A 24,465-nucleotide genomic window follows, 5' to 3' on the forward strand; every position below is an offset into this window, starting at 1 on the left:
AGCTAATTTTAGTGTGAGGGATGAATACAGAGAAACAGGTTTTTTTTTATTTCTTAAAAGATGGTGATGCTCCTGGTGATGCTACAGCATCCGTGGCCAGTTGTCCTCGCTCTCTGGGTGGGTAGGATGGACCCCCCATCTCCCCCCATCACTCAGCGCAATTCTAGTGTCTGTTAGCTGAACTGGTTGTTAGCGTTCTCCTCCGAGCGCATTCAGCTATCCAGTGACGTTGCATGAGCTGCAGTTCGAGAAGATGTGGTGGCTTCGCAGGTCTCTGGGAGGAAGCCTGCGTTCACCTACAGTAGCGCTGGTAGTGTCGTGTGATTGAGGGAGTCCTAACTAGTGAGTGGAACTGGATACGACTAAATTGGGGAGAAAAGTGGGGGGAAAAAGGTGTTGTTGGTGATACGCTGAGACACTGATGTGAAGTAGTGAGAGCTGGAACAGAATTATGATAACTAAGGTGTGTCCATTATTAGAGATGTCTGTATGGGTTGAGGTTTTCCAATCATTTTCCTGTCTGTCCTGCAGACCTATCAGATTCCCACTATGCAGAATGGTCCAGAGCTCGCCACCAGGTTCTTCAAGGAGCTCACAGACATACAGGTTAGTGTCTTTACTTGTAGCCCTTAAACTGTTTTAGCTGTTTTGAAATGAATATTTGGAGACCTAAAGGATAATTTGGTGAAACAAAACACTGATTTTCCAGACAAGACATTTTTGGTGTATGGATTATATAGTCTTGAGTAACTTGTTTTTTTAAAGGGGGCTAATTAACCTCTTATTCTCCAGGGTATATTTTGGCTTGTCCATCTGAATTTACATGACCAAATCGTAAGGCAAATTATTCAGTAACTGCATGAAATAAATGTAATTTTTTATTTTTATTTATTTATTTTTTGTAAAAGCTCCCCTCAAATGAAGAGACGCCATCTGTTTACAGTTTGTAGCCCAGATTTGTGGAAAAATGGGTCGACTTTCGGTAGACAAAAAAACTGAGTTCAGCTTCTTTTATTATAAGGGTTTAAAATGACATCACCCATCTATTTGACTGGAGAGAAAACAGTTACAGCTCTCATACGACCCCCACCTTCTGAATGTAGCTTATGAAATATGAAAGTTATGAAGAAAATGACGAAGTGCGTTTTGGAACCACCGGTGGTCTCAAGGAGTTCAAAAGGTTAATTAATCAGTAATAATATTGATTTTTGCTGCTATCACATCTCACCTTGCTGTCCTTCTCTATCCACGCGCAGTACGGACGCACAAAGAGGGACTGGGCCCCAGTCGTCGTCTAAATGGCCAGTCAGATTGCCGAACTAGACCTCCTCCTTCCAATCAACTGTAAGAACCGTGTGTACCGGACCTCCTGCCCTTAACCCACTGATACTCCTCCATGCTGGCAGGCTGTGCTTACGGTCGTCGTCGCCTAGTTCTGTTTGTCTTGTGTTGTGTGTAGGGACTTTTTTAAAGGGATAGATTTAGTTACTCTCATGTAAACTGCTTTACTGAACAGTCCGTTAAAAACACCACTAAAACGTTTATGCAAAGCAGCCGAAAACGGCCTTAGGTCCAGCACGACTCTAACACACCTCTGTATGCGTCCGTTATAGATGTATTTTTCTTACTCATCCACTCGTTTGTCCTTTATGGTACAGTATCTGCTTGTGAGGTAGAATACAAGCACAGTTTTACACATATAATAGGTGCAATAAGTCTGCAGTCGGACAGGTCAGGAAATCTGTCTGTTCTTTCCCCTGTTGACCAGTTACTGATGCAGATGTCTGCTGGGTACTGACAGAACTTGAACTGTTACCTTTCTAATAGGAAAAAAAAACCTTGAACAAAGTAGGAATGAATGTCAAATGAGGAACAAAAGTGATTAATGTTGTTAACTGTAGGTGAGCTACAGTAGAAATGTGCTAATCAATCACTTGCGTAGCCTGTCCTTGCTGTTCTTCCAAGCTGGATATTTATTAGCAGTGGCTAGCTTCATATGCCCACTCATCAGACATGTTTCCACAGTGTGGATGGCTCTAAGGAAGGCTTTAAAACGTGGCAAGACTATTTTGATGTGTTCTGAATTAGATGTGCAGAGAGTTATTTTTGAAAAAGATGAGATGCAGTAATTTTGAAGTTCGCACAACTGTACTGTCAGTATATTACACGAAGAAAACGAATGTGTTTTTTCTAATATGGCCAAGAAACAAAAGTATGTTACGTAAATATATATGTGTATATATATTTGTACCCGAGTTATTTGGAAAGGAGCACAAAGAAAGAAGCACTGAGGCTGTTTTTAGAGTAAAATGCTTTTATAAGTTTTAGTTTGTTTTTTTTCTCTAACACATAAAACAAATCTTTGAGTTTAGATAAATTGTCCTGTCCATGCTCCGCCCACAGACGCATTATTTTAAAGCTACAAAAAACTACAACTACTATCCCAATACCTACGTTTAGAGTCGGTTATTCATTCAGCCTAACTGAGAAACTGTAGAACAGATTCAGTTTATATCACAATACCTACATTTAGAGCCGGTTATTCATTCAGCCTGATGAGAAAATGTGGCACCAAACTTTGTCACAGTATTTAATTTCACAGTGGACCACACAAAATTGTGTTGTCACTATATAACAGTGTCCAGTTTAAAATGCTACATTGATCTGGATTATTGTAGCTAGGGCTGCATTGATATGGAAATTATGGGCCAATTCCACTATCCAGTATTTTTATATATATTAATATTTTTATTCTTATGCATATACCTGTCAATGAGAATGAATTTGTAGAGCATCACGAAGGCAATAAATAAATAAAACGCATATTTTTTAGCACAGTAATCCAGAATCAAATATAAAATATTGGTTTAAAATAATATGCTTCAAATCTAATCATGTGTCAGATGTCTAATTTTTTCAGTTATCTGCTGATATTCATAGGACTCTGTGCATTCACAGTTGTGGGTACCCTTATAGCGAGCATATATCAGTCCACTGGCTTGATAAGATCGGCACCCCGCTGACTGTTCGCCACTGCTGGTCCACCCTCAGACCACCCAGATTACTGTCCTGCATACAAGCTCTGTCTAGTTTTTTAATCTCCTCAGATTTTAAATACACAGACTTTTATTTTAGAAAATAAACTGAGAGGCAAAAAATGATTTTATAGAAGATGTTGTTGCTTGATTCCATGTTGATTCCGTTAAATGAGAGGTTAATCATTCAGATTATCAGCTCAGGCATTTTGATAAAACTGAATCCAGCACTACCGTTTCTTCAGGTTGTCCAGCTGAGCTGCAGCTGCTACAGGATGCATTTGAGGGCGGAGCATGAACAGGTCAGTTGTGTTGGATCTCCGGTTCTGTAGCCCTGCAGGTGGTTCTGTTGTTATAAAACACGATTTCTGAGTGAACTGACAGATCCTGCATTATGCAATACCTCCCAAACGAGCATCACCTTTATGTTAGCATTAAAAAGCCCAAATGAGGTAAACGCTACTTGCACAGTAATGTGGCTTCAGTGGCTCCTATAGAGGCTCTTGAGGGGTAAAGGTTTCTGAGCAACCCTGTGTTTCGTCATTGTGAAGCTTGTACGTGTACGATGGTGTGATTTTAACTTGTGTTCTTTTATCAGACTCCTGTTTGTTTGTTCTTCTTCTGGTCTTTCTTATTTCGTCTATTAGCTTTTTAAACCTTCCCTTTCATGGTGCCGCCTCATCAGTGACCCCCCCCCTCTGTCCCTTTCTTTCTCCTAAGTGCCTGATGGAGTCTGTTCTGTAGCTGATTCTGTTTTCACTCGTGTGTTTCTGTCTCTGCTGCACTAAGAGCTAAGCTGCTATGTTCTCCATCGCTTTATGTGATGTAATGTGAGGGTTTTTGGATGGACTGTAGGTGCATTTACCATTTGCTGTTATTGTATTTTTACAATAAATCTGTGGATAAACAATATGAGGGTTTGGTTTGCTTTACTGTAGATAGGGGCGGGTCCTGGATGCTCAGTTGCAGTCCTGGAAATCCACCAGTCTGGGTCAGATCCCTGATTACCTGGTCAGGTGTGTTAGATTACGTTGGAGCGAAACTCAGCAGGGCGGTAGATCTCCAGGACCAGGACTGGGCACCACTGGGGTAGGTGGTATTTAAAAGAATGGTTCAAAGAAAAATCTAACGTACACAGTTTTCCACTGAGCGCAGACGAGATATGAGTCCTGATTTTGCTTCTTAAGTTTAGTACTGGAGTCATGAGGCTAACACTGAAAACAAGCACTAAAAATCAATAGTCACCCAAATAGCTTCCAATTTCATTTCACCCCTTGGCCCTACCACTTAGCCCTTAGCCCTTAGAATGTTTGACTAAAAAAATATATCGCCGCTGTTGCGACAAAACCTTTTATCTCCCTTTTTGACATAATTTGAAAAATGCCTGTTGCTCTTTGCGTTGTGTGTAAATTTCATGATGAATGGACCAAAAGAAACGGCCCAAAATTACTTGGAAAAAATTCTGGTTCCATTGACTTACATTAAAGTAGGTTTTTTCCTTCTCCTGTAAAGTTACCATTTTGGAGATACAAGGAGATGATATTTATTTATATACATAGGCCACAACATTCTAAAAAAACCTATTATAAAACAGTGTCTCAGTCATCAGTCAGTGAATTCATAACCATTTCATGTAATAACTTGCTGTGAGGGAGCTTTTAGAGGTGGACGTCTGGTTCCTATCACCACCACTGTGAACAGTTCTGACTCGGTAAGTTTCTCTAGAACAGAGCGTTTCACACCAAACCACTCTGAACGACTCTGTTTACATCTTAACCTTTCAATTATGCAGAAATTTTGAAAAATCGTTGGAATTCCCCTTTAAATATGTGACCTCTCATCTTCACACAAGCTTGCCATATTTGTTCAAATTAAATCAGACTCTTTTTGAAAATAAGACTTTATTGCTCTAGAAGGGAAACGAATATATTTTGAAGATATGGATTGACAGTGCATATGAATGTGAATATGACTGGCTTGTTTTATAAACTTCCATTATATTTCTATATTTATTTTGGCTTTAAAGTCAGCTCCCATGTCCCTGTGCAAGTCCTTATGTTTGCATTCATGATGAATTCCTAAGAGAGAACGATGCAAAATAAACAAAACAGCTAAACAGTGCATATATAAATGAGTCCTTTCTCCCCAAACACCTGCAAAACATCACCAAAATGAATTAAAGTTCACCAACAACGGATTTCTCCAAACTTCAGGCTTGTTTACTGCGTGGTCAAGACTTTTCCATGATCTGGTTCAGCCCACTGAGGCTTAATAATCAGCGTGAGACATGTCAAAGCAGGGAAAACAGTGAGTGCGTTTCACATGCACTTAATAATCTGATAACTACATGATCACTTTGTCAGTAATCCGATCAACAAGTAAACATGCTCTTGAGTAATCAGATAATGGGGAAACTCTGGGTGTACATGAGTCAGACAGTAATCAGATTTCTGCTTTACAACCAGCCAATAAACTCACAGAGGAAAGCGTGACGTAAACATAATGTTAAACTCGGACTTCACGCCGCGTCTTTGTAAACATCGCGCCACTTTACCTGAAAATATGAACAAACATCATCTAGAAGATGGAGAATATTTAAATCCTTCATTTATCAAGCATGTATTTGGATTCAGCGTTGTTCCAAAAGTGTTTTGCTGCGTCTCGTGGCGACGCTGCTCGCTTATTTCCAGTACCACCGTCTGTTTTCACACATGCTCAGACTGAGAAATCCGAAAGAAATCAGAGTAAGAGTTCACATGCACTGAGAAATCTGATTACTGAGCTAAAATCCAGCCTCTTTATCTGATTTCTTAATCGCATTTCTAGACCTCACTCTGATTTAAGAAATCAGTGTGCGCTGTTTACATGACCATTTGAATAATCAGATAACTGCAGAAATCCGATTATGATTGGATTACTGAGTGCATGTAAACGCACTCACTGTGGTGAACTGCTGGAGAGCACAAAATTACAGCATCCATCTCAAAACACCCGCTAAACATTTAGAACAGAAAACCCTACTCCAGGAGATTTACCTTCCTCCAGCGTTAGCCTAGCTTAACCACACCTGACGGCCTTCAGCACCATCTGAATATGAGTGTGGGTTCGATTAAGATTGACACAAAGTCTGGGTGATAAAATAAGATATAATATTATTCACAAATTACGTGTTGTTGATGAAATAAGTGAAAATAAGTTGACTCGTCCTCTACAGTGAACCGGCCTTAAATATGATGTGTTTCTGCAAATTTTAGTGCACGATTTCAGTTTAACATATTAAAAATTAAAACATAAAATCTAATAATATATAATGTGCCAAATAATAGTGCCAAAACTGCCAAATTGAATATATTTTAACAAATAAAAAGTTATTGTATCTTAAAATGTGCAGAAGTGTGTTCTCTGTAGAGAATCTGTCACTTATTTTCACTTATAAAAATCAATAACAGCGTCACTGGACAGGTGCGTCTAAACTTTTGCATAATTGGATAAAATCATCACAAAATTATCCATCATCTTCCTCAATCTTATATTAGCAGCAAAAACCTGAACTGAGCCATATTGCTAAATAATGACAGCATATATCGAGATTGTCACAGTTTGGCTGCGGTCAGGCTGCACCGGTCACTCTCACTGGTTCTGCTCGTCTTCAGAAGAATCCTGTTCAAACACGGCCAGAGTCTTCTGGCCCTCAGGGTTGTAGATGATGGCGTCCACTTCTCCTCCGCTGTTGGCGGTCTTCTGGAAGTGAATCTCCAGCAGGTCCTGCAGGTTGTCCTGATCCATTACAGTGGGGATTCCCGTCAGGAGCACCGTCTTGTCGCAGACCACGTTACGAGTCTGAAGACGACAGAGAGGTCAAAGATGTGAATGTAAAAGACGTACGCCCTGCCAGTCAAAAGTTTGGGAACACCTTTTGGCATCTGAATGGGCCTCATTCTCCAACATCTTCCTGAGTTTGTTCTTAAATGTGTTTTTGAGAAAGATCCTATGAAAAAAGTCTCCGTCAGGTTTGTGACGTGTTTTTAAAGCGCAGAACTCTTCACACCTTTGTGCTCTTGAGTGATTCTGTTCTTACCTAAGAACAAATCCCAGATATGGCAACATTGGTAAAAGTCACAGTCTTCGTAAAAGCTGCTTAAGTGGGTTTTAAGGACAAATTTCTTCTTCCGAATGGTTGGTGAATGAGGCCCAATGTTCTTGCTGTTGTCCAAATTTGGACTCTAGGGTTAGATGTTCCTCAGCCAATCAACTATATGTGAGGTAAGTGGAAATTCATTTTTGCCAAACTACTCCTTTAAGTTATTGTAAACACACAAAGACAACAAGCTCACTTGTACTGAAAACATACATACATACATACATCATCTAAACCGCTTATCCTTCTGGGTCACGGTGGGGTGCTGGAGCCAATCCCAGCTGTCATTGGGCGGAAGGCAGGATACACCCTGGACAGGTCACCAGTCCATCCCAGGGCAGACAGACACATTCACACCTAGGGGCAATTTAGCGTGTCCAATTAGCTTAACTGCATGTTTTTGGACTGTGGGAGGAAACCCACGCAGACACGGGGAGGACATGCAAACTCCACACAGAAAGTGCCCTGGTCGCCCGGCCGGGAATCGAACCCAGGTTATTCTCGCTGTGAGGCAACAGCGCTACCCACTCCGCCACCGTGCTGCCCTGTACTGAAAACAATGGGACTCATTCACCAACCGTTCTTAAGAAGAAATATCTTCTTAAATCCACTTACGCAGTTTTCACGAAGATTCTGACATTTACCAGTGTTTTCTTATTTGGGATTCGTTCTTAGGTAAGAACAGAATCTACACTCACTCAAGAGCACAAAGGTGAGAACAGTTCTGTGGTTTAAGAACATGTCATGAATCTGACGTAGACTTTTTCTTAGGATCTTTATCAAGAATACATTTAAGAACAAACTCAGGAAGATATTGGAGAATGAGGCCCAGGGTTTTGATGATCAGCGTGCATTCCAGCTGTTTCGTGATGTGGCACCTGCGGTACTTCATTCAAACTGTAATAAAACTGAGGATGTCGCTGCCCTTCAAGAGGAAAGAACACTAAACGAGGTATGTGGTCAGATACAGGACCGTCTCTCACCTGGAGAAGCGTGATGTCGCCGTTGAGGAAGGGGGTGACCTTCACTTTGTGCTTCTTTCCTCTTTCCATCTCCACCTCGTGAGTCTGTTTATCTGTAAGGCCTTTGGCAACTAATGAGAGGAAGAGAAAAAGATTGTGTTTTAGATGCAAACCTGCTAAACCACCTGGGAACCTGAAACAAGCCCACATTAACATAGAGGGACTATTCAGTTATGAACCTGTAGGAAATCGTTTAACCCGTTCCTGTAGTAGACATAAAATAGAATTCTGTTTCGGGATTTTACGGGTACTTTAGCTTTACGGGATTGTTTGATATGAAGAAAGCTGCAGTTGTCAGTTTTATCTTTTTGGAGACGTGTGAATAGTTTTTCTATTTTCTAATAGGGTTCTCACAACATTTCACACACAGAGAGTTCATCTGATAGGGTTACAGGGGAAAACATGTTTTATTTGACTATATTAATTAAAATTAACAAGTCGATTTCCATTCCAGCAGCAGAATGGCCACTAGGGGGCCTGCAGTACAATATTTTTAGAAATACACTGAATACTCAGATGTAACTGGAGCAACTGGAATATAGATTCATTATATGGACAAAAGAATGTGGACACCTGACCATCACACCTACACTATATGGCCAAAAGTATTGGGATACCCCTCCTAATCATTGAGTTTAGGTGTTTCAGCCACACCCATTGCTAACAGGTGGATAAAATTAGGCACACAGCCTTGCAGTCTCAATAGACGAACACTGGCAGTAGAGGGTCGCACTGATGAGCTCAGTGACTTTAAACACGGCACTGTTATAGGATGCAAGTCAGTTTGTGAGATTGCTGTCCTGCTAGATCTGCCCCAGACAACTGTAAGTGCTATTGTTGTGAAATGGAAGCATCTAGGAGCAAAAACAGCTCAGCCACGAAGTGGTAGACCACGCAAGCTCACAGAGTCGGGCTGCTGAGTGCTGAAGCGCACAGTGCCTATCCTCTGTTGAATCACTAAAGAGGACCAAACCGCCTCTGGAAGCAACATCAGCAAAAGAACTGCACATTAGGAGCTTCATGAAATGGGTTTCCATGGCTGAGCAGCTGCACACAAGTCTAGGATCAAAATGCTCAATGCCAAGTGTCGGCTGGAGTGGTGTAAAGCGCCGCCACTGGACTCTGGAGCAGTGGAAACGCATTCTGTGGAGTGATGAATCAGCTTCTCTATCTGTCAGTCTGATGGACGAGTCTGGGTTTGGTGAATGCCAGGAGAACATTACCTGCCTGACTGCACTGTGCCAGCTGTAAAGTTTGGTGGAGGAGGGATGATGATATGGGGTTGAGGGTGAGTTTGCATGGTCTACTGTTTGGGAGGCTAAGCTGTTGTTGATCATGGGCGCTTCCATTTTACAACAATAGCACTTACAGTTGACTAGGGCAGATCTAGCAGGACAGCAATTTCATAACCTGGCAAGGGTGGCATCCTATGACAGCACCACCCTTAAAGTCACTGAGCTCATGAGTACAACCCTTTACTGCCAATATTTGTCTATGGAGACTGCAGGGCTATGTGCTTGATTTTCTCCACCTGTTAGCAATAAGTGGCTGAAACACTTGAACTCAATAATTACTTAATATCCATATCAATACTTGTGGCCATATAGTGTACAATACACCAAGCTTTTTATGTTATTTGGATTTTTTAGTTAAAAAAGTAAAGAATTTTATTTTTCAGTTACATAACTATATATATAGTGTACGCACTGTTGCTGTCTACGAAGGTGATGACCACGTTTCCAGAGTCCTCCAGCATGTCGATCTCATCCACCTCCCCGCCCCCGTTCTTGCTTTTGGAGAAATGAATCTCCAGCTTATCCAGGATCCGTTCCTTGCTCTCTTTGTTGGGCAGGTTGGAGACGAGGATGCGGCGCGGGCAAACCTGAGTGTCCATCTGAACCAGAGAGAGTCAAATGTACACCGTTAACCCTGCGAGGTCCCCCATAGTGTTTACACCTCACAACACCTCTTCCTACATTTCTCACTCACCGCTCACTGAAACAAGCAGATAAACTGTGATAACTGCAGAACTTTCGATCCACAGCACGTTTAAAGGTGGAAGAGGAGATATTTTATTATGATTGTTGTATGAACAGTATTTTTAAAATGTCTACTTTTTGGCATTTTTTGACATCGAAACAAAGACAAAAAAATCCGAAAGCACAGAATGTAAATCGATCCCAATTGCTCTATCCCAAGTGGTTGCTAATGTGCTGCTAGGCTGTTGCTATGGTATTCCAGGTGGTTGCTAAGGTGCTGCTATGTCATCTCAGGTGGTTGCTAGGGTCTTGCTAGGTCATTTCTATTGTATCTCAGGTGGTTGCTAATGTGTTGCTTAGCCATTGCTTATGACATTCCAGGTGGTTGCAAAAGAAGGTGCTAGGCTGTTGCTATAGTATCCCAGGTGGTTGCTAAGGTGGTGGTTGCTAGGCCATGCTATGGTGTTGCATGTGGTTGCTAGGCATTGCTAGGGCTCTGCTATTGTATCTCAGGTGCATCTCTTGCTAAGCTGTTGCTAGGCCATTGCTATGAAATCCCAAGTGATTGCTAAGGTCTTGCTAGGCTGTTGATGTGGTATCCCAGGTGGTTGCTAAGGTGCTGCTACGTTATCTCAGGTGATTGCTAAGGTGCTGCTATGTTATTTCAGGTGGTTGCTAAGGTCTTGCTAGGTCATTGCTATTGTATCTCAGGTAGCTGCTAAGGTCTTGCTAGGCTGTTGCTATGAAATCCCAGGTGATTACTAATGTCTTGCTAGATTGTAGCTATGGTATCCCTGGTGGTTGCTAAGGTGCTGCTATGTTGTCTCATATGGTTGCTAAGGTATTGCTAGGCCATTGCTATTGCATCCTAGGTCGCTGCTAATGTGTTCTTCATCCATTGCTATGTTATTCTAGGTGGTTGCTAAGGTGTTGCTAGGTTGTTGCTATGGTATCCCAGGGGTTGCAAATGCACTGCCTAGCCATTGCTGTGGAATCCCAGGTGGTTACTAGTCATGCTATGGTAACTCCAGATTTCTACAGGTTAACTGATCAACCAAACAAAAACACAAAGCCACAGACTCATTGAGGTTACAGGAGACGCTGCAGTACCTCCACCACATCAGGCACCAGGAAGCGCACCGGCTCGGCCTGCACGACAATTTTGCAGTCACCCAGTATCACCTCGTGCTCCTTTAGAGCCAGGATCTTTTCAGCCACTGAGGAGGAAAAGAGGGACACAGAAGATTAGACAAGAACACAAAGCAATGCTCTTCAAGTGTGGAAGCAAGCAGTGACTGTTTTTAAATTATTTATAAAGATATTATAAATATATTATTCAGAAATATCTAATGACGTGAGTTTGCGAACAACCATCACCACACATTTATTGGCCTACATTAATTGCACTAGTACTGCGGTGTAGTCTATGGGCAAAGCCTTCTTCACAGTACATTAGTGTTGCTTCCAAACATCTGGCCAAACAGAATTTCCACTCTGTAATTCTTCCGGGTTTCTGAAACACTAGAGGGCGCTCCCGAGCAAGTCCAAAATGAACGGTTAAGATGGAGCATTTGAGTAAAATCGTGGTTTATAAATGCTTAAACATTTTTAATATAAAAAGAATACATTCATATCCTGAACACAGAGCAGCACAAAACATTTTAACACTGCTGTTATATTTTTAAGAGCTTTTAAACTCGAGTTATAGGAGTTTAAAACAGTGCCTCGTGTACGTTCATGATGTCAGTGAGGGCGAACAGCCAATGAGCTTCTCCACCCACCATCCAATCAGCACTAAGTAGCAGTAATGCTAACCAATCAGCACTCAGTAGCAGTTATGTTAGTGTCCTGCTGCCTAAAACCTGTTTGCTGTAGAAAAATGGAAACATACCGGTGAGTTTTCTTTTCTTTTTTAGTGAAATACGTCCTTCACTTTCTGAAAGTAAAGTAACATTCTGGGCGAGTGATTAGAAACTATTTTAAACCCTTTTTTAGCCGTTTAGCTTCATTTACTCCCATTCATTGAGGACTCCCTCGCGGGCGCCCTCTGCTGTTTTGCTGCCATATTTTTGATATAACAGGGGAAATAGGAAGCGGCCAGTCTCCTCATAAACCAGCTCTGGTAAAGGTTCTTTACGAGTTTAACAGTTCTTTCTAGATTCTATACATTATGTGGCGATAAGCTTTATAAAGGTTCTTCACTTTCACATTCATCCACATCTCATTTACAGAACTGATTCTTTTTGAAAAGTTCTTAAGTGTATCAGAAATGGTTCTTCTACAGCATCAAGCAAAGAATTTTTTTTTTAAGTGTCGGTAAAACATTACTCAGACAAGCACTAAAATCTTCTGTATTTCTGCAACAGTTAAAAGTACAAACTTGACTTAAAATGTACTTAATTCTCATAATTATTAATTATTTAGTTATTTTGTTGAATTCTTTACATGAACAATTTCAAAGTCAACCTGAAAACATAAATGGCCTTTTTGACCGTCTTAGTTTAAAAGACCATCTTAGTTAAAAGACAAAACTCTTGTTTTGTCATAATCTTTCATCAAAATGTAATGACTTTAGCCCCGCCTCTAAAAAGTCTTCTGATTTTTAATTACGTCACTGTGCAACGGTGGGCGGGGTAAGAGACTCTTAACCAATAATATCTGTTATTATAGAAATATAGACAAAGGGCGTCTATTTTCACGAAACGACATTCATTTTGTATCATGAGTGGTGTAAAGACTCCACACTCTGCACTGAGGACATCAGTAAACTTCTCAAACCTTCTTCATCCTCAAAGGTGATGAGCGCAGTGCCCCCCTCCATCGGATACACAATGTGGGGTTTCAAATCGAAACCCGAAGCATGAGCTCCATTAGCCGTCTCTCCGTTAAATACGACCTTCTTCTCCGGCACTGCAGTGGACACCTGAACAGCCAATCATTCAGCTTCGTTAGTTTCACAGGGCCTGTTACTTCTCAAAACCCATCAGAATGCATCATGGCAGTTCAGCTGCATTGATTCTGGACTATTAGATGATCATAATTGAAGTAATCTTACAATTGAATTCATCCTGGGCTGGCTTTACACGCTGAAACTTACATGCAACTTTTGTTGCTTGAAACCTACATGAAACTAAGTTGCACTTGAGTTGCATAATGTAAAACAACTTGTTTGAAACTCAGCCGCAAGAGTTGCAAGCGTCTCAACTTTGTGAAACAAGTTTTGTGAAACAGCCAATCAAAATGCAGATAACGCATCCCATGATCATGTCAAACATCATTTCAAACTATTGATTTCACCAGAGATCTATGGACAAGAAAATACAACAAAAATGGGTTACTGAATGGTTAAAAAAGAGATCTTCCTGTTTGATTTTATGCAAGGTCGATAAATATTTATTTTGTCAGTTTTATGAATCATAACTCCAAACAAACAAGTTTCTTGAAACAAACATTTATGTTACAAGCTGCGTTAACTAGCCAGCTTACGCTAATAGCAGTTTAAACAGCTGCTTGTGCAACATTGGTTCTTTTTTAGCTGCTGTTTTTGTGATCTATGTAGCTAGACTATTCATTTTCTCCTCTCTTGACCGCAATGACTACTTAAACATTGATTTTCAAAGGCTTAATACACAGAACTGATTAAGAACTCGAATATTTAGTAAAAACATAGATATTATTAAAAAAACAATAGAGGCAAGGACAGCTGGAAAAATACATAAGGACAATAAAAATGCTGCAAATATACAAATGTAAATAACACCATGATTTTATATAGCAAGAACCATGTTCAAAGATATAGCTGCTAATTTGGCTAACTAGTGGAGTAATCGAATGTGTTGCATGCAACTGTTTTTTAATTGCTTTGTGTAACTGTCAAGTTGCACAGAAATGAAATTGCATGCAACTCTAAAACTAGTTGCATGAAAGTTTCACCTCAGAAATGATTATCACTGATTATAGTAATATTTGATGAAGTTTGTGCTCAAACTCATGGGCTATTTTCAAATGTAAAAGCATAAAATCCTCAGTATATTGTTGTTATTGTCTATAAATGAAACAAATAACAATAAACAAATATTCTGTCACTGTATAAACAGTCTATTTTATAATGATTCTGAATCAAACCAAAATGACTGAATCTTGGTGAAATTTGAGATTCCAGGACGCACTGAATCATTTTCTAAAGAATCGTAGTGGGTTTGAATCATTGTTAGGTTACAGACTCCTACTGCACACCTAAAAATGATCACTATTTAATATTCAAAGCCATTTTGAAGTGAATGAGACCTCAGTGGGCCTCTTCCCTCTATAAACATAATAAACAATGAGTAACTCCTTTAAATCCCAGGCTTATTACACACTGAGGCTTATTATTCAGTAACTACAGGGACTCAATGCAAACTGGCTGAGCTATTCTTAGATTATAGAAGTGTGGAATAAACCTGTGGGCCTGCTGGTGGGCTCTGGCCCTTTAAGGGGTTCAAAACACAGGCTGCTCTGTCTTATTGAGCTGCATTAACTCCAAACCTCAGTCTGCTGCCTCAGGCTCTGATTGGTTTCCTCCAAATCCTTCAGTTTCTGGTCCACACTCCTGAGCTCCATCTCCAGCCTTTCGTTCTCCTGCTTTAGATCCTCCAGCTTCTCCTACACGGAGGAAAACAAGAGCTTAGGAGTCATTTATTATAAAGATTATTAACACTGACACTGTAATCTTAGAAATAAAGGTTCCTGAACAGGTCTTGGTTTGGTTCTATTTCTAGGAACAACCTTGTATTGGTTTAGAACCTTTACATTATGTGGAGGTTCTTTAAAGTTCTTCACACTCGCACCTCATTTACAAACATTTCTTTAAAACAATACGGTTATTCTACATAATATTAACAATAACAATAATAATGATAATGACAATGATGACTTTATTCATAAAGCATTGATACATATATCAGATCAAAGTGCTTTAGAATTAAAATACTACATTTAAAAGCAGAAAGACGAGATACAGTCGTATGCAAAAGTTTGGGCACCCCTTGTTACATGTTTTTTTGATATTCTCAGCAGAAAAAGCAGAAAACTGGGCCTGTGCAAAAGTTACGGCTTTTTTTTTATAGTTTTTTTTTTTCCTAAACGTTAAACTCTAATTTAAAACTCTAAATAAATAGAAATTCTGCGCTACGATTTTCAGAATAATGTCTGACTAAAGTGTGCTCTCTGCAGAGAATGTGTTCATTCATATTTTATATATTAGACTCATATATACTCATATTTTCACTTCGAAAAACTTCAAAACTATTTGATTCATTCGACCAGGGGCGTCCCAACTTTTGCATATGTAATGTACAAATACAGAAATTGAATGAAATACAATGAAATATAATGATTGATAAATTAGATGCATGACAATTTTCAACAAATGCGAAATTAATAATATATATTTTTATATGTTTCTCAAAAGCAGCAAAGCTGACTCTGTAACTGTGAGTGATAGTGAGAAAAATCCTTTAAGGCACCTTTAATTACAAGAATGTCCTCCTTCATTATATCACACTCTCTATAATCTCTTATGTAAAGACAATCAGCACAGAGTCTTCTTACTGTAAATCACACATCACTCTGTTCTAGAACATACCATATACATACGGTTTGATGTGGTCTGTGTGGCTTCCCAGCATGCCTTGCAATGAAGGTAACTATCAGTTTCAGACGAAGTAAACAGCTCTGAGTTGGTTTAGGATTCAGTGTGTTTGTAGTTTTGTTGTTGTTGCTTTTTTGGTTTATTTTATGTGTTATCTGTGTCCCATAAACGTCTCGTCCATCAGCACTGAGACTTTGTGCTGTTTCTCTGTCAAGTTGTTGTTGTAAAACAGATAAAGCTTGTTTTTTGTTTTATTTATTTGTGTTTTCTTGTTTTATTGGGCTCATTTCCCCTTGTGAAAACTACTAAAATGCTTTCTGCACCTGTGATTTATCTTAAAGGAGAATTCCACTGACTTTCAAAATTTCTGCATAATTAAAGGCTTAAAACATAAACAATGATGAATCATGAGTTCTTAAATGTGAATAAAACATGAGGGCTAAATGGGAATTCTGCCAAAATTCTACCAAAATCTGCAAAATTGTTGTGGTGGTGATAGGAACCAGACGTCCACCCCTTAAAAGCCAGTCACATTCATATATATATATAAATTAATTTTAATTAATTTTTCTTTCTAGAGCAATAAATCTTATTCTGAAAACAGTCTGTGTGGTTTAATGTAAACAAAGCCAAGAATGGCAAGCTTGTGTAAAGACTAGAGGTCACGTATATAAAGGGGAACATAAGCTGGACGTCCGTCCCACCATCGCCTTTTAAAGATCACAGCATAAACTTCGTCTCCTCTGCAGACCAGTTTCTGCTCCGCCATGTTGAACGGTATAAACTTTCACTATGACGTGACGAACATGATCAGAACGGACTTAAACTTTCTGATAGGGAATGTAATCAGATACAGGCGTTTACACAGATATTATTCTTCTATTTAACGGATTATTTACAGGATTACCCACCTCGATCAGTCGGATAGAAACTGTATTCTGAATGGCCTCAATCAGACTAGACTATTCTGACTGAGGTGTCTACATGGAGCTCCCTCACAGAAAGCTATTACATGACATTGTTCTGAATTCACTGCTTGATGTCTGAAACATTGTTTCATGATACTTTTGCGAAGATTTTGGCTTAAAACGTATTTTAAACCCATTCAGTGTGGAGAGGTACATGCAAGGTATGTAAGGCAAAAATGTCCCAAAGAATATGGACACATTTTTGTCCACACCAAAATGAAAAAATATATAGTTTTTTGTAACCTGTTAAAACTGTGTTTAAATTCTGACCTGCTCCTTCTTCTCTGCCTCGGCCTTTTTGAGCTTCTCCTCCTCCAGGTTCTTTCTGAGGTTCTCAGCTCGCAGCTGGAACTCCTGAGTAAACTGGACATTGCTGTTCCTGGCGTCCAAGAGTAGCTTCTGGTCTTTCAGCAGGGCGTCATGATCCGCCTGTGGATTTAGAAACAGCTCTCATGTTCTTTTTCTCTGAAGGCCTGTGCTTAATGGGTGGTGAAAAATTATGTGAATAATATGAATATTAAGTGCTGAATCTTAAGGTTATTTACATTTAAACGTCAATAGCGTACGTTTCAGTTGTTTTTCATTTTTTTTCCCCTACTTATAACATTTGTGTGAGTTTATGCACCAAAATTAATTCTACACGACCATTTTCCAAACCTCTCTTAATCCCTTAGAATTATCTTAACAAGTGAAAACGTCTTAAACATAGTCAATAAATCTAATAATTCTCATTATAAAACTGAATATTATAAGATTTTTTCCACTTGTTTCTGTACAATTTTCCTTGTTTTAAGTGATTTTATCTAGTGAAAGTGTCTTATTCCATTGGCAGATTGTTTTACTTATTTTGAGAAATAATGAAGATAATTTTGCTCATTTCAAAAAATAATGCTAAAAACTAACATGATCTGCCAACAGAATACGACAATTTTGTAAGATAAAACAGCTTAAAAACAAGTAAAAATGTTAAAGTTAAATAACCCCACAATATTATTACAACAGTCACGTAATGAGAAATATTAGATATATACATTTAAGATGTTTACACTCACTTACACTCATAAGATATCATTTTTTGCAGTGCAGTAGGCTGAACAGGTAGATATATGTGTGTGTGTGTGTATATGTATATATATATGTATATATATATATCATTCTAGGGTTATTCTAGAGAAACGTCCATTTTTATGTCACTAACATTTACAGATATATTACACTTAAAAACCATGTTAGGGTTACAATTTATTTATATTTTAAAATATATAAATATATATAAAATATTTTAAAACAATGTTATTTTAACAATTACACCTTCTTGAGTCATCAATTTAGCAATATTGTTTTTTAAATCAATCTCAATATAGAATTCCAAGCACCACAGAAGAGCTCGTCCTCACAGTCATGTGTAAAGGCTGAGGTCATATTTTGAAGTAAACAAATGTTTTTCTGCAATTTTAACTGCAATAATCTATACATGACTATTAAATATATGAATTAAATGACATAAAGAAAAGAAATGACAAATAAATATTATAAATTATATAATGAAATAAATAAATAGAATACAAATGGATTAAATTACATATTTTAGTGGATTTTCCATGATTGACAACATGTGGTTTGATGTTCTGTAGCAGTTATTTTGTAAAATGCATTTTTCATTAAAAACGTCTCTGGTGTTCCCTTTCTAATGTGTAACACCAATGAGGATCAGTAACACCAGTGACTCCTATTGGGAGATAGAAAAGTGGACGTTTCTGTAGAAACGTATATATATATATCTGTATGGGCAGGGGAGTGAACAATATGTTCTAAAACAGTAACAATATTTATACACTATATGAAAAATGTGTTTGTTTTCCAGCCTTAGGAAGAAATACGCACCTTGAGCTTTTCAATCTTCTCTTGGACTCTCTGAAGCTTTAAGTCATCACCAGTTACAATAGAGAAATCCTGAAATGACAGTGGTGACGTGAGCGTAAGTGTTCCAGACTATTTGTACAGGTATAAGCAAAAATCTTGTATTTCCAAGCTGGAAAAGGGGGGCTAACAAAGTATCAGAGAAACAGATGGACTACAGTCTGTAACTGTAGAACTACAAAGTGCACCTATATAGTAAGTGGAGCTGATAAAATGGACAGTGAGCATAGAAACAAGTAGGTGGTCATAATGTTGTGGCTGATTGATCTTTATACAACAGTTAGTTCCGGCCACGCAAGCTGATTGGTTGAGAGGTGTTCTAACTGTGCTGTTATTTCACCATAACATCACAGGTTTTTTACAAACACTGTATCACTCCACTGAGACGCCGTTGCTAAGCAACTTTGACAGCTGTAGGAGAGGCTCAAGCCATTTGAACGTTTTTACTTCTTCCTTTGCCACAAACAGAAAATGGACACTTTTAAGATCACATTGGACCGACAGCCCATTTGGTCAGACTCTGAAGATGAGACGACACTAAGTTCCCAAACTGTCAGTTGGTCTGTGTGGAGCTGGAGAACGAACTGCCGGCTGTGCAGCGAGTGGGCGGAGTTCGTTACTCTGACGTAGCAACGAGCTGCTCGTTAAGGAACTATAATTTGTTGAAGGAACTGTGAACATTAAAACATATTAAACGCCGCGTTCACGGCCCAGTTTATTAATTTATTACCTTATTTATTTAACTGTTGTATAAAAGCAGTAGAACACTCGAGGAGTGTGTTATCACGATAACACACTCCCTCTCGTGATCTATTGTTAAATACAGTACTGTGCAAAGGTTTTAAGCACCTGTGAAAATTGGAATTAAAGAGTAATTCATGTGGTGAGAGTTTATTTGCTCAGGAAATCTGTAATATTACAATAAATACAAATATTATTCATGTGTTTGTTTATCCGTTTCTAAAGCTCTCCTCCAGGAAGCCCAGTATTATTTAAGACCATCATCCAGCACCTGCTTTATCTAATCAACGCTTCATTATGTAAAATAATACTGATGACGGAACTTAATAATTCCATATGATGTCTGGAGGCATTCAGGAGAAATCTGGAACCAAACTACCAACTACACACTTAAAATGATGGTTCATCAAGGGTTCTTTAGTGAAGAAAATAGTTCTACATAGAACCATGAACACTCAAAGAACCCTTTGCATTATTTAAGGGTTCTTTGCATCGTTAAAGGGTTCTTCAGATTGATGTAGAATGTGTTGTAGATGGTTCTATACAAAACCTTTTTGAAAAAGGGTTCTTCTACTGTGACGATGTCAAGCCTCTAACAATAGAAGAACGCTTTTTGGTGCTATATAGAACTCTTTTTCAAAAAAGGTTCTATATAGAACCATCTACAACACATTTGCCATGAATCTGAAGAACGCTTTAGTGATGCAAAGAAGCCTTTACTCATGCAAAGGGTTATTTGAGTGTTCACGGTTCTATGCAGAACCATTTTCTTTACTAAAGAACCAAAATGGTTCTTCTAATGTTACGGTGTCAAGCCTCTAACAATAGAAGAATGCTTTTTGGTACTATATAGAACCCTTTTTCAAAAAGGTTCTGTATAGAACCATATCAAAGAGTGCTTTAAAGAAATATTTCCCTAAAGGGTTCTTTGCATCATGAAAGGGTTCTTCAGATTGATGGAGAATGTGCTGTAGATGGTTCTGTATAGAGCCTTTTTGAAAATGGTTCTATATAGCACCAAAAAGGGTTCTTCTACTGTGACGATGTCAAGCCTCTAACAATAGAAGAACCCTGTTTGGTGCTATATAGAAACATATCAAACTCATTCTCCATCAATCTAAAGAACCCTTTAATGATGCAAGGAACCCTTAAATACATGCATAGGGTTCTCTGAGTGTTAATGATTCTATTCAGGACCATTTTCTTTACTAAAGAACCAAAATATTTATTCTAATGTTGCGGTGTCAAGCCTCTAACAATAGAAGAATGCTTTTTGGTACTATTTAGAACCCTTTTTCAAAAAGGTTCTGTATAGAACCATATCAAAGAGTGCTTTAAAGAAATATTTCCCTAAAGGGTTCTTTGCATCATGAAATGGTTCTTCAGATTGATGGAGAATGTGCTGTAGATGGTTCTGTATAGAGCCTTTTTGAAGAGTGTTCTACATAGCACCAAAAAGGGTTCCTCTATTGTAACAAGCCTGACATGTCATGAAAATAATAGAACCCTCTTTGGTGCTATATAGAACACTTTTCAAAAAGGGTCTATAAAGAACCATCTACAACACATCAGTCTGAAGAACCTGTTCATAATGCAAAGAACCCTTTAATCATGCAAAGGGTTCTTTGAGTGTTCACGGTTCTATCTAGAACCATTTTCTTTACTAAAGAACCCTTGAAGAGCCATCGTTTTTAAGGGTGTAATGTTGTGTGGTGTTTACAGCCATAAACACACTCACTGCCAGGCTAAATGGTTTTAACAGTGTTTCTGGGTGTCTAAGACTTTTGCACAGTACTGTTTATGATGAAATTCTGATTTATAATGTGGGGAGAGAACATGCTGTGACCTTTACCTCATCAGAAGACATTTCTGACAGCATATAATCCTGTAAAAGAGACAACAGAGGAGCAGTTAGAACCACCAAACCGCTCTGAGACTCACAGAGAGGCTTTATCAACAGCCTGCTGGAAAGCGAAAGTTCCCCCAGCACAGTATGGGCCGAACAGGAAATGACAAATGCATATTCGCTATACGATGTTATTCTATAGGACCTAAACGCTTTTAGTCGAGCCTAAAGCCCCTGAACACGACAGAACCCCACCACACACTGACCACTGGTCATTAACCAGTACTGAGGAACAGTATTTCGACTTCACTACTTCATATCTTCACCCCCCCCCCTCGACCACTCACACTCTCACCGCTGCCCCGGGCTCGCTTTGCTCTTCATATAGAACCGAATTCAGCGGATCATCCACAGCGTCATTACCCCGATTTACACCGTTAAACTCTCCCCCCTCTTTATCTCCAATAAACAGCCCAGCTTTCGGTAAACAGAGCAAAAAACACCAGAGACTCACCGCGACCGCGCGAGCTGCTCGCTTTCGCTTTCGTTTCTGCACCTGGGAGGGCGGTCAGCTGCGGTGACGTCACCGCCGAGGTGTTTAATTATTCATGTGTTCCTCTCTGAGGAAGTGGCTTTGATTTTATTTGTCTAGAGAGCAGATTTTCTAGACCCGGGTCGAACCTGCACCGACATCAAACCGCACACAGTGTAAATATACGCTTTAATACAAACACAACAAAACAACGACAGCGCTGAAGATTCGCGGCTCAGGGGCAGCTGACAAAACTGGTTCTCCAAGGGTTCTTTAGTAAAGGCAGCTGATATACATAGAACAGTGAAGAACTATCTGAGCGCATTGTTCTCTGCGTGGTTGAAGAGCTCGTCTCTGAAACTTATGGCGTCTATCTATCTATCTATCTGTCTGTCTGTCTGTCTGTCTCTCTATCTATCTATCTATCTATCTATCTATATATCTATCTGTCTGTCTGTCTGTCTATCTATCTATCTATCTATCTATCTTTCTATCTATCTATCTGTCTGTCTGTCTGTCTGTCTATCTATTTATCTATCTATCTGTCTGTCTGTCTGTCTGTCTTTCTATCTATCTATCTATCTATCTATCTATCTGTCTGTCTGTCTGTCTGTCTGTCTATCTATCTATCTTTCTATCTGTCTGTCTGTCTGTCTGTCTGTCTATCTATCTATCTGTCTTTCTGTCTATCTATCTATCTATCTATCTATCTATCTATCTATCTGTCTATCTATCTATCTGTCTATCTATCTATGTATCTATCTGTCTGTCTGTCTGTCTGTCTATCAAATTATCTATCTATAATTATCTAATATGTGTTCCCTCGCAAATGTTTTGCATTCGTTTGTAAAAGCTGTGCTTTGTTTAAGGTCAGACACGAAGCAGCTCATTGAATTTTACGTTGATCTTGGATGGAAATATAAAGACGTGTCGCTTCTCTAAATCAAACATGATTCTGCTGTTAGTGACTCAAACTGAAACTGAGGTCGAGGGTCCTCGTACAGTAAAAGCTACATTTACAGAGACTGTAGAGAACAACTGCTGAGTAAACTCAGCACAGACTGGCCAAACTGAGAAAACAGCTTTTAACGTTAGCTATGCTAAAAACAGCGCTCTAATGTAGGCAATGTGGTTGGACACCTCTGGTCCTACATTTGCTTGTTGTCTGACAAGCATATGTTTTGTGAGGGAATGCAAAACATTTGCGAGGGACCGTAATGTCATTAACTTTTTTTTTAACCACGGCCCCGTAGGAGCTCCATAGAAACCAATATTCACTGGCCATGATCTTTGGGCCCTCAGGCGGCACTGTATTAAAAACAGAGATGATTTTGTAGTGGAAATCACTGCATGAGCTCAGAAACACTTCTGAAAACCACTGTCTGTGAACACAGTTCATCACTGCATCCACAGACTCTAAAACGCAAAGAAGAAACCATATATAAACAGGATCCAGAAATGCTGCCGCCTTCTCTGGGCCTGAGCTCATTTAAGATGGACTAAGACAAGATGAATAAGTGCCCTGTGGTCCGATGAATCAAAATTTTAAATTCTTTTTGGAAATCATGGACACTGTGTCCTCTGAGCTAAAGAGGAGAGGGACCATCTGTCTTGTTATCAGTGCACAGTTCAAAAGCCTGGATCCGTGATGGTATGGGGGTGTATTAGTGCCCTGGCATGGGTGACTTGCATATCTTTGAAGGCACCATTAATGCTGAATGATATTTACAGGTCTTGGAGCAACATATGCTGCCATCCAGTTGATGTCTTTTTCAGGGAAGGCCTTGCTTATTTTAGCAAGACAGTGACAAACCACATTCTGCAAGTATAACAGCAGCATGGCTTTTTAATAAAAGAGTCGGCGCTAAATTGGCCCGGCTGCAGTCCAGACCTGTCACCACTGAAAACAATTGGCAACAAGAGTGTTGTTAAAAGAAGAGGTGATGCAGTACAGTGGTAAACATGCCCCCCGTCCCAGCTTTTTTGAAAGAAGTTGCTGGCATTAAATTAAATGCTGGCTCTCTCAGTTTCAACTTTTGATTTGATGTCTTTGTCCTAATTTCAATTAAATATAGGGTTTAAAGGATTTTCACATCACTGCATTGTTTTTTTTTACATTCTGCACAGCATCCCAACTTTTCTGGAAATGTGGGTTGTATCTATTATCAGCCAATGAAATAAATTCTGTAGATAAAAATGATTCAGAACAAGTAAAATATTTCTACAAATGTGTTAAATAACTCATAATGTGAAATATTAGGCATATTGACTACATTTAGTTGTTTTCATGTTTCAAGTTATATCACAAAACTGAATCAAAACTTTTCTAGCTCTAAGTTACAAAACTGAATCTCAAACTGGGCTCTACAAAATAGTGCACTGTCCAGTCAGAAATATAGGATTCGACATAAAGTGTAATTCTACTGATTTTTCATAATTTCTGCATAATTCAGTGTTTGAGTGAACCTGCATGTGTCTTCTGAGCTTTTATATGTAACGCTGATGATAGTAAAATAGTAGAAACTCTGAAAAAAACTTTTTTCAATGGGGGCTATTTCACTGTTTTGCCTCACAACACCCTGCATGTATCCCTCCACCATGAATGGATCATTACATACTCATTTTTGTCCACAATCTTCTCAAAACTATCAT

The 24,465-nt window shown here is 39.0% G+C and overlaps 2 protein-coding genes across 7 annotated transcripts in view; one reads left to right on the top strand and one right to left on the bottom strand.

Moving 5' to 3' along the window:
• The window catches only part of bcat2 (branched chain amino-acid transaminase 2, mitochondrial), a 29,284-nt gene extending 25,337 nt beyond the window's left edge, over window positions 1–3,947 (top strand). For all 4 annotated transcript variants that reach the window (XM_036589591.1, XM_036589592.1, XM_036589590.1 and 1 more), the window contains 2 exons: window positions 532–606; window positions 1,257–3,947. In XM_036589591.1, coding sequence (XP_036445484.1) covers window positions 532–606; window positions 1,257–1,298 — 117 coding nt within the window. In that variant the 3' untranslated portion in view covers window positions 1,299–3,947. The remainder of the gene's footprint in view (window positions 1–531; window positions 607–1,256) is intronic.
• Window positions 3,948–6,463: 2,516 nt separating this feature from the next.
• ifi35 (interferon-induced protein 35) lies at window positions 6,464–21,844 on the bottom strand. 3 transcript variants are annotated; one of them, XM_036589893.1, is made up of 10 exons: window positions 21,796–21,844; window positions 21,288–21,320; window positions 18,659–18,727; window positions 17,045–17,203; window positions 14,702–14,818; window positions 12,953–13,097; window positions 11,285–11,391; window positions 9,903–10,089; window positions 8,157–8,266; window positions 6,464–6,875 (listed from the first exon to the last, which is right to left on the bottom strand). In XM_036589893.1, exons 2-10 carry the CDS (start codon window positions 21,312–21,314, stop codon window positions 6,666–6,668), a joined length of 1,131 nt encoding a protein of 376 aa, XP_036445786.1. In that variant the 5' UTR covers window positions 21,315–21,320; window positions 21,796–21,844; the 3' UTR covers window positions 6,464–6,665. The 3 variants fall into 3 exon arrangements, with proteins under 3 accessions (XP_036445786.1, XP_036445788.1, XP_036445787.1); XM_036589895.1 differs by lacking the exon at window positions 21,796–21,844 and adding an exon at window positions 21,637–21,789; XM_036589894.1 differs by lacking the exon at window positions 21,796–21,844 and adding an exon at window positions 21,629–21,768.
• Between the last annotated feature and the right edge of the window lie 2,621 nt (window positions 21,845–24,465).

The sequence above is a fragment of the Colossoma macropomum genome, unplaced genomic scaffold (genome assembly GCF_904425465.1).
Source record: "Colossoma macropomum unplaced genomic scaffold, Colossoma_macropomum, whole genome shotgun sequence".
NCBI lineage: Eukaryota > Metazoa > Chordata > Actinopteri > Characiformes > Serrasalmidae > Colossoma > Colossoma macropomum.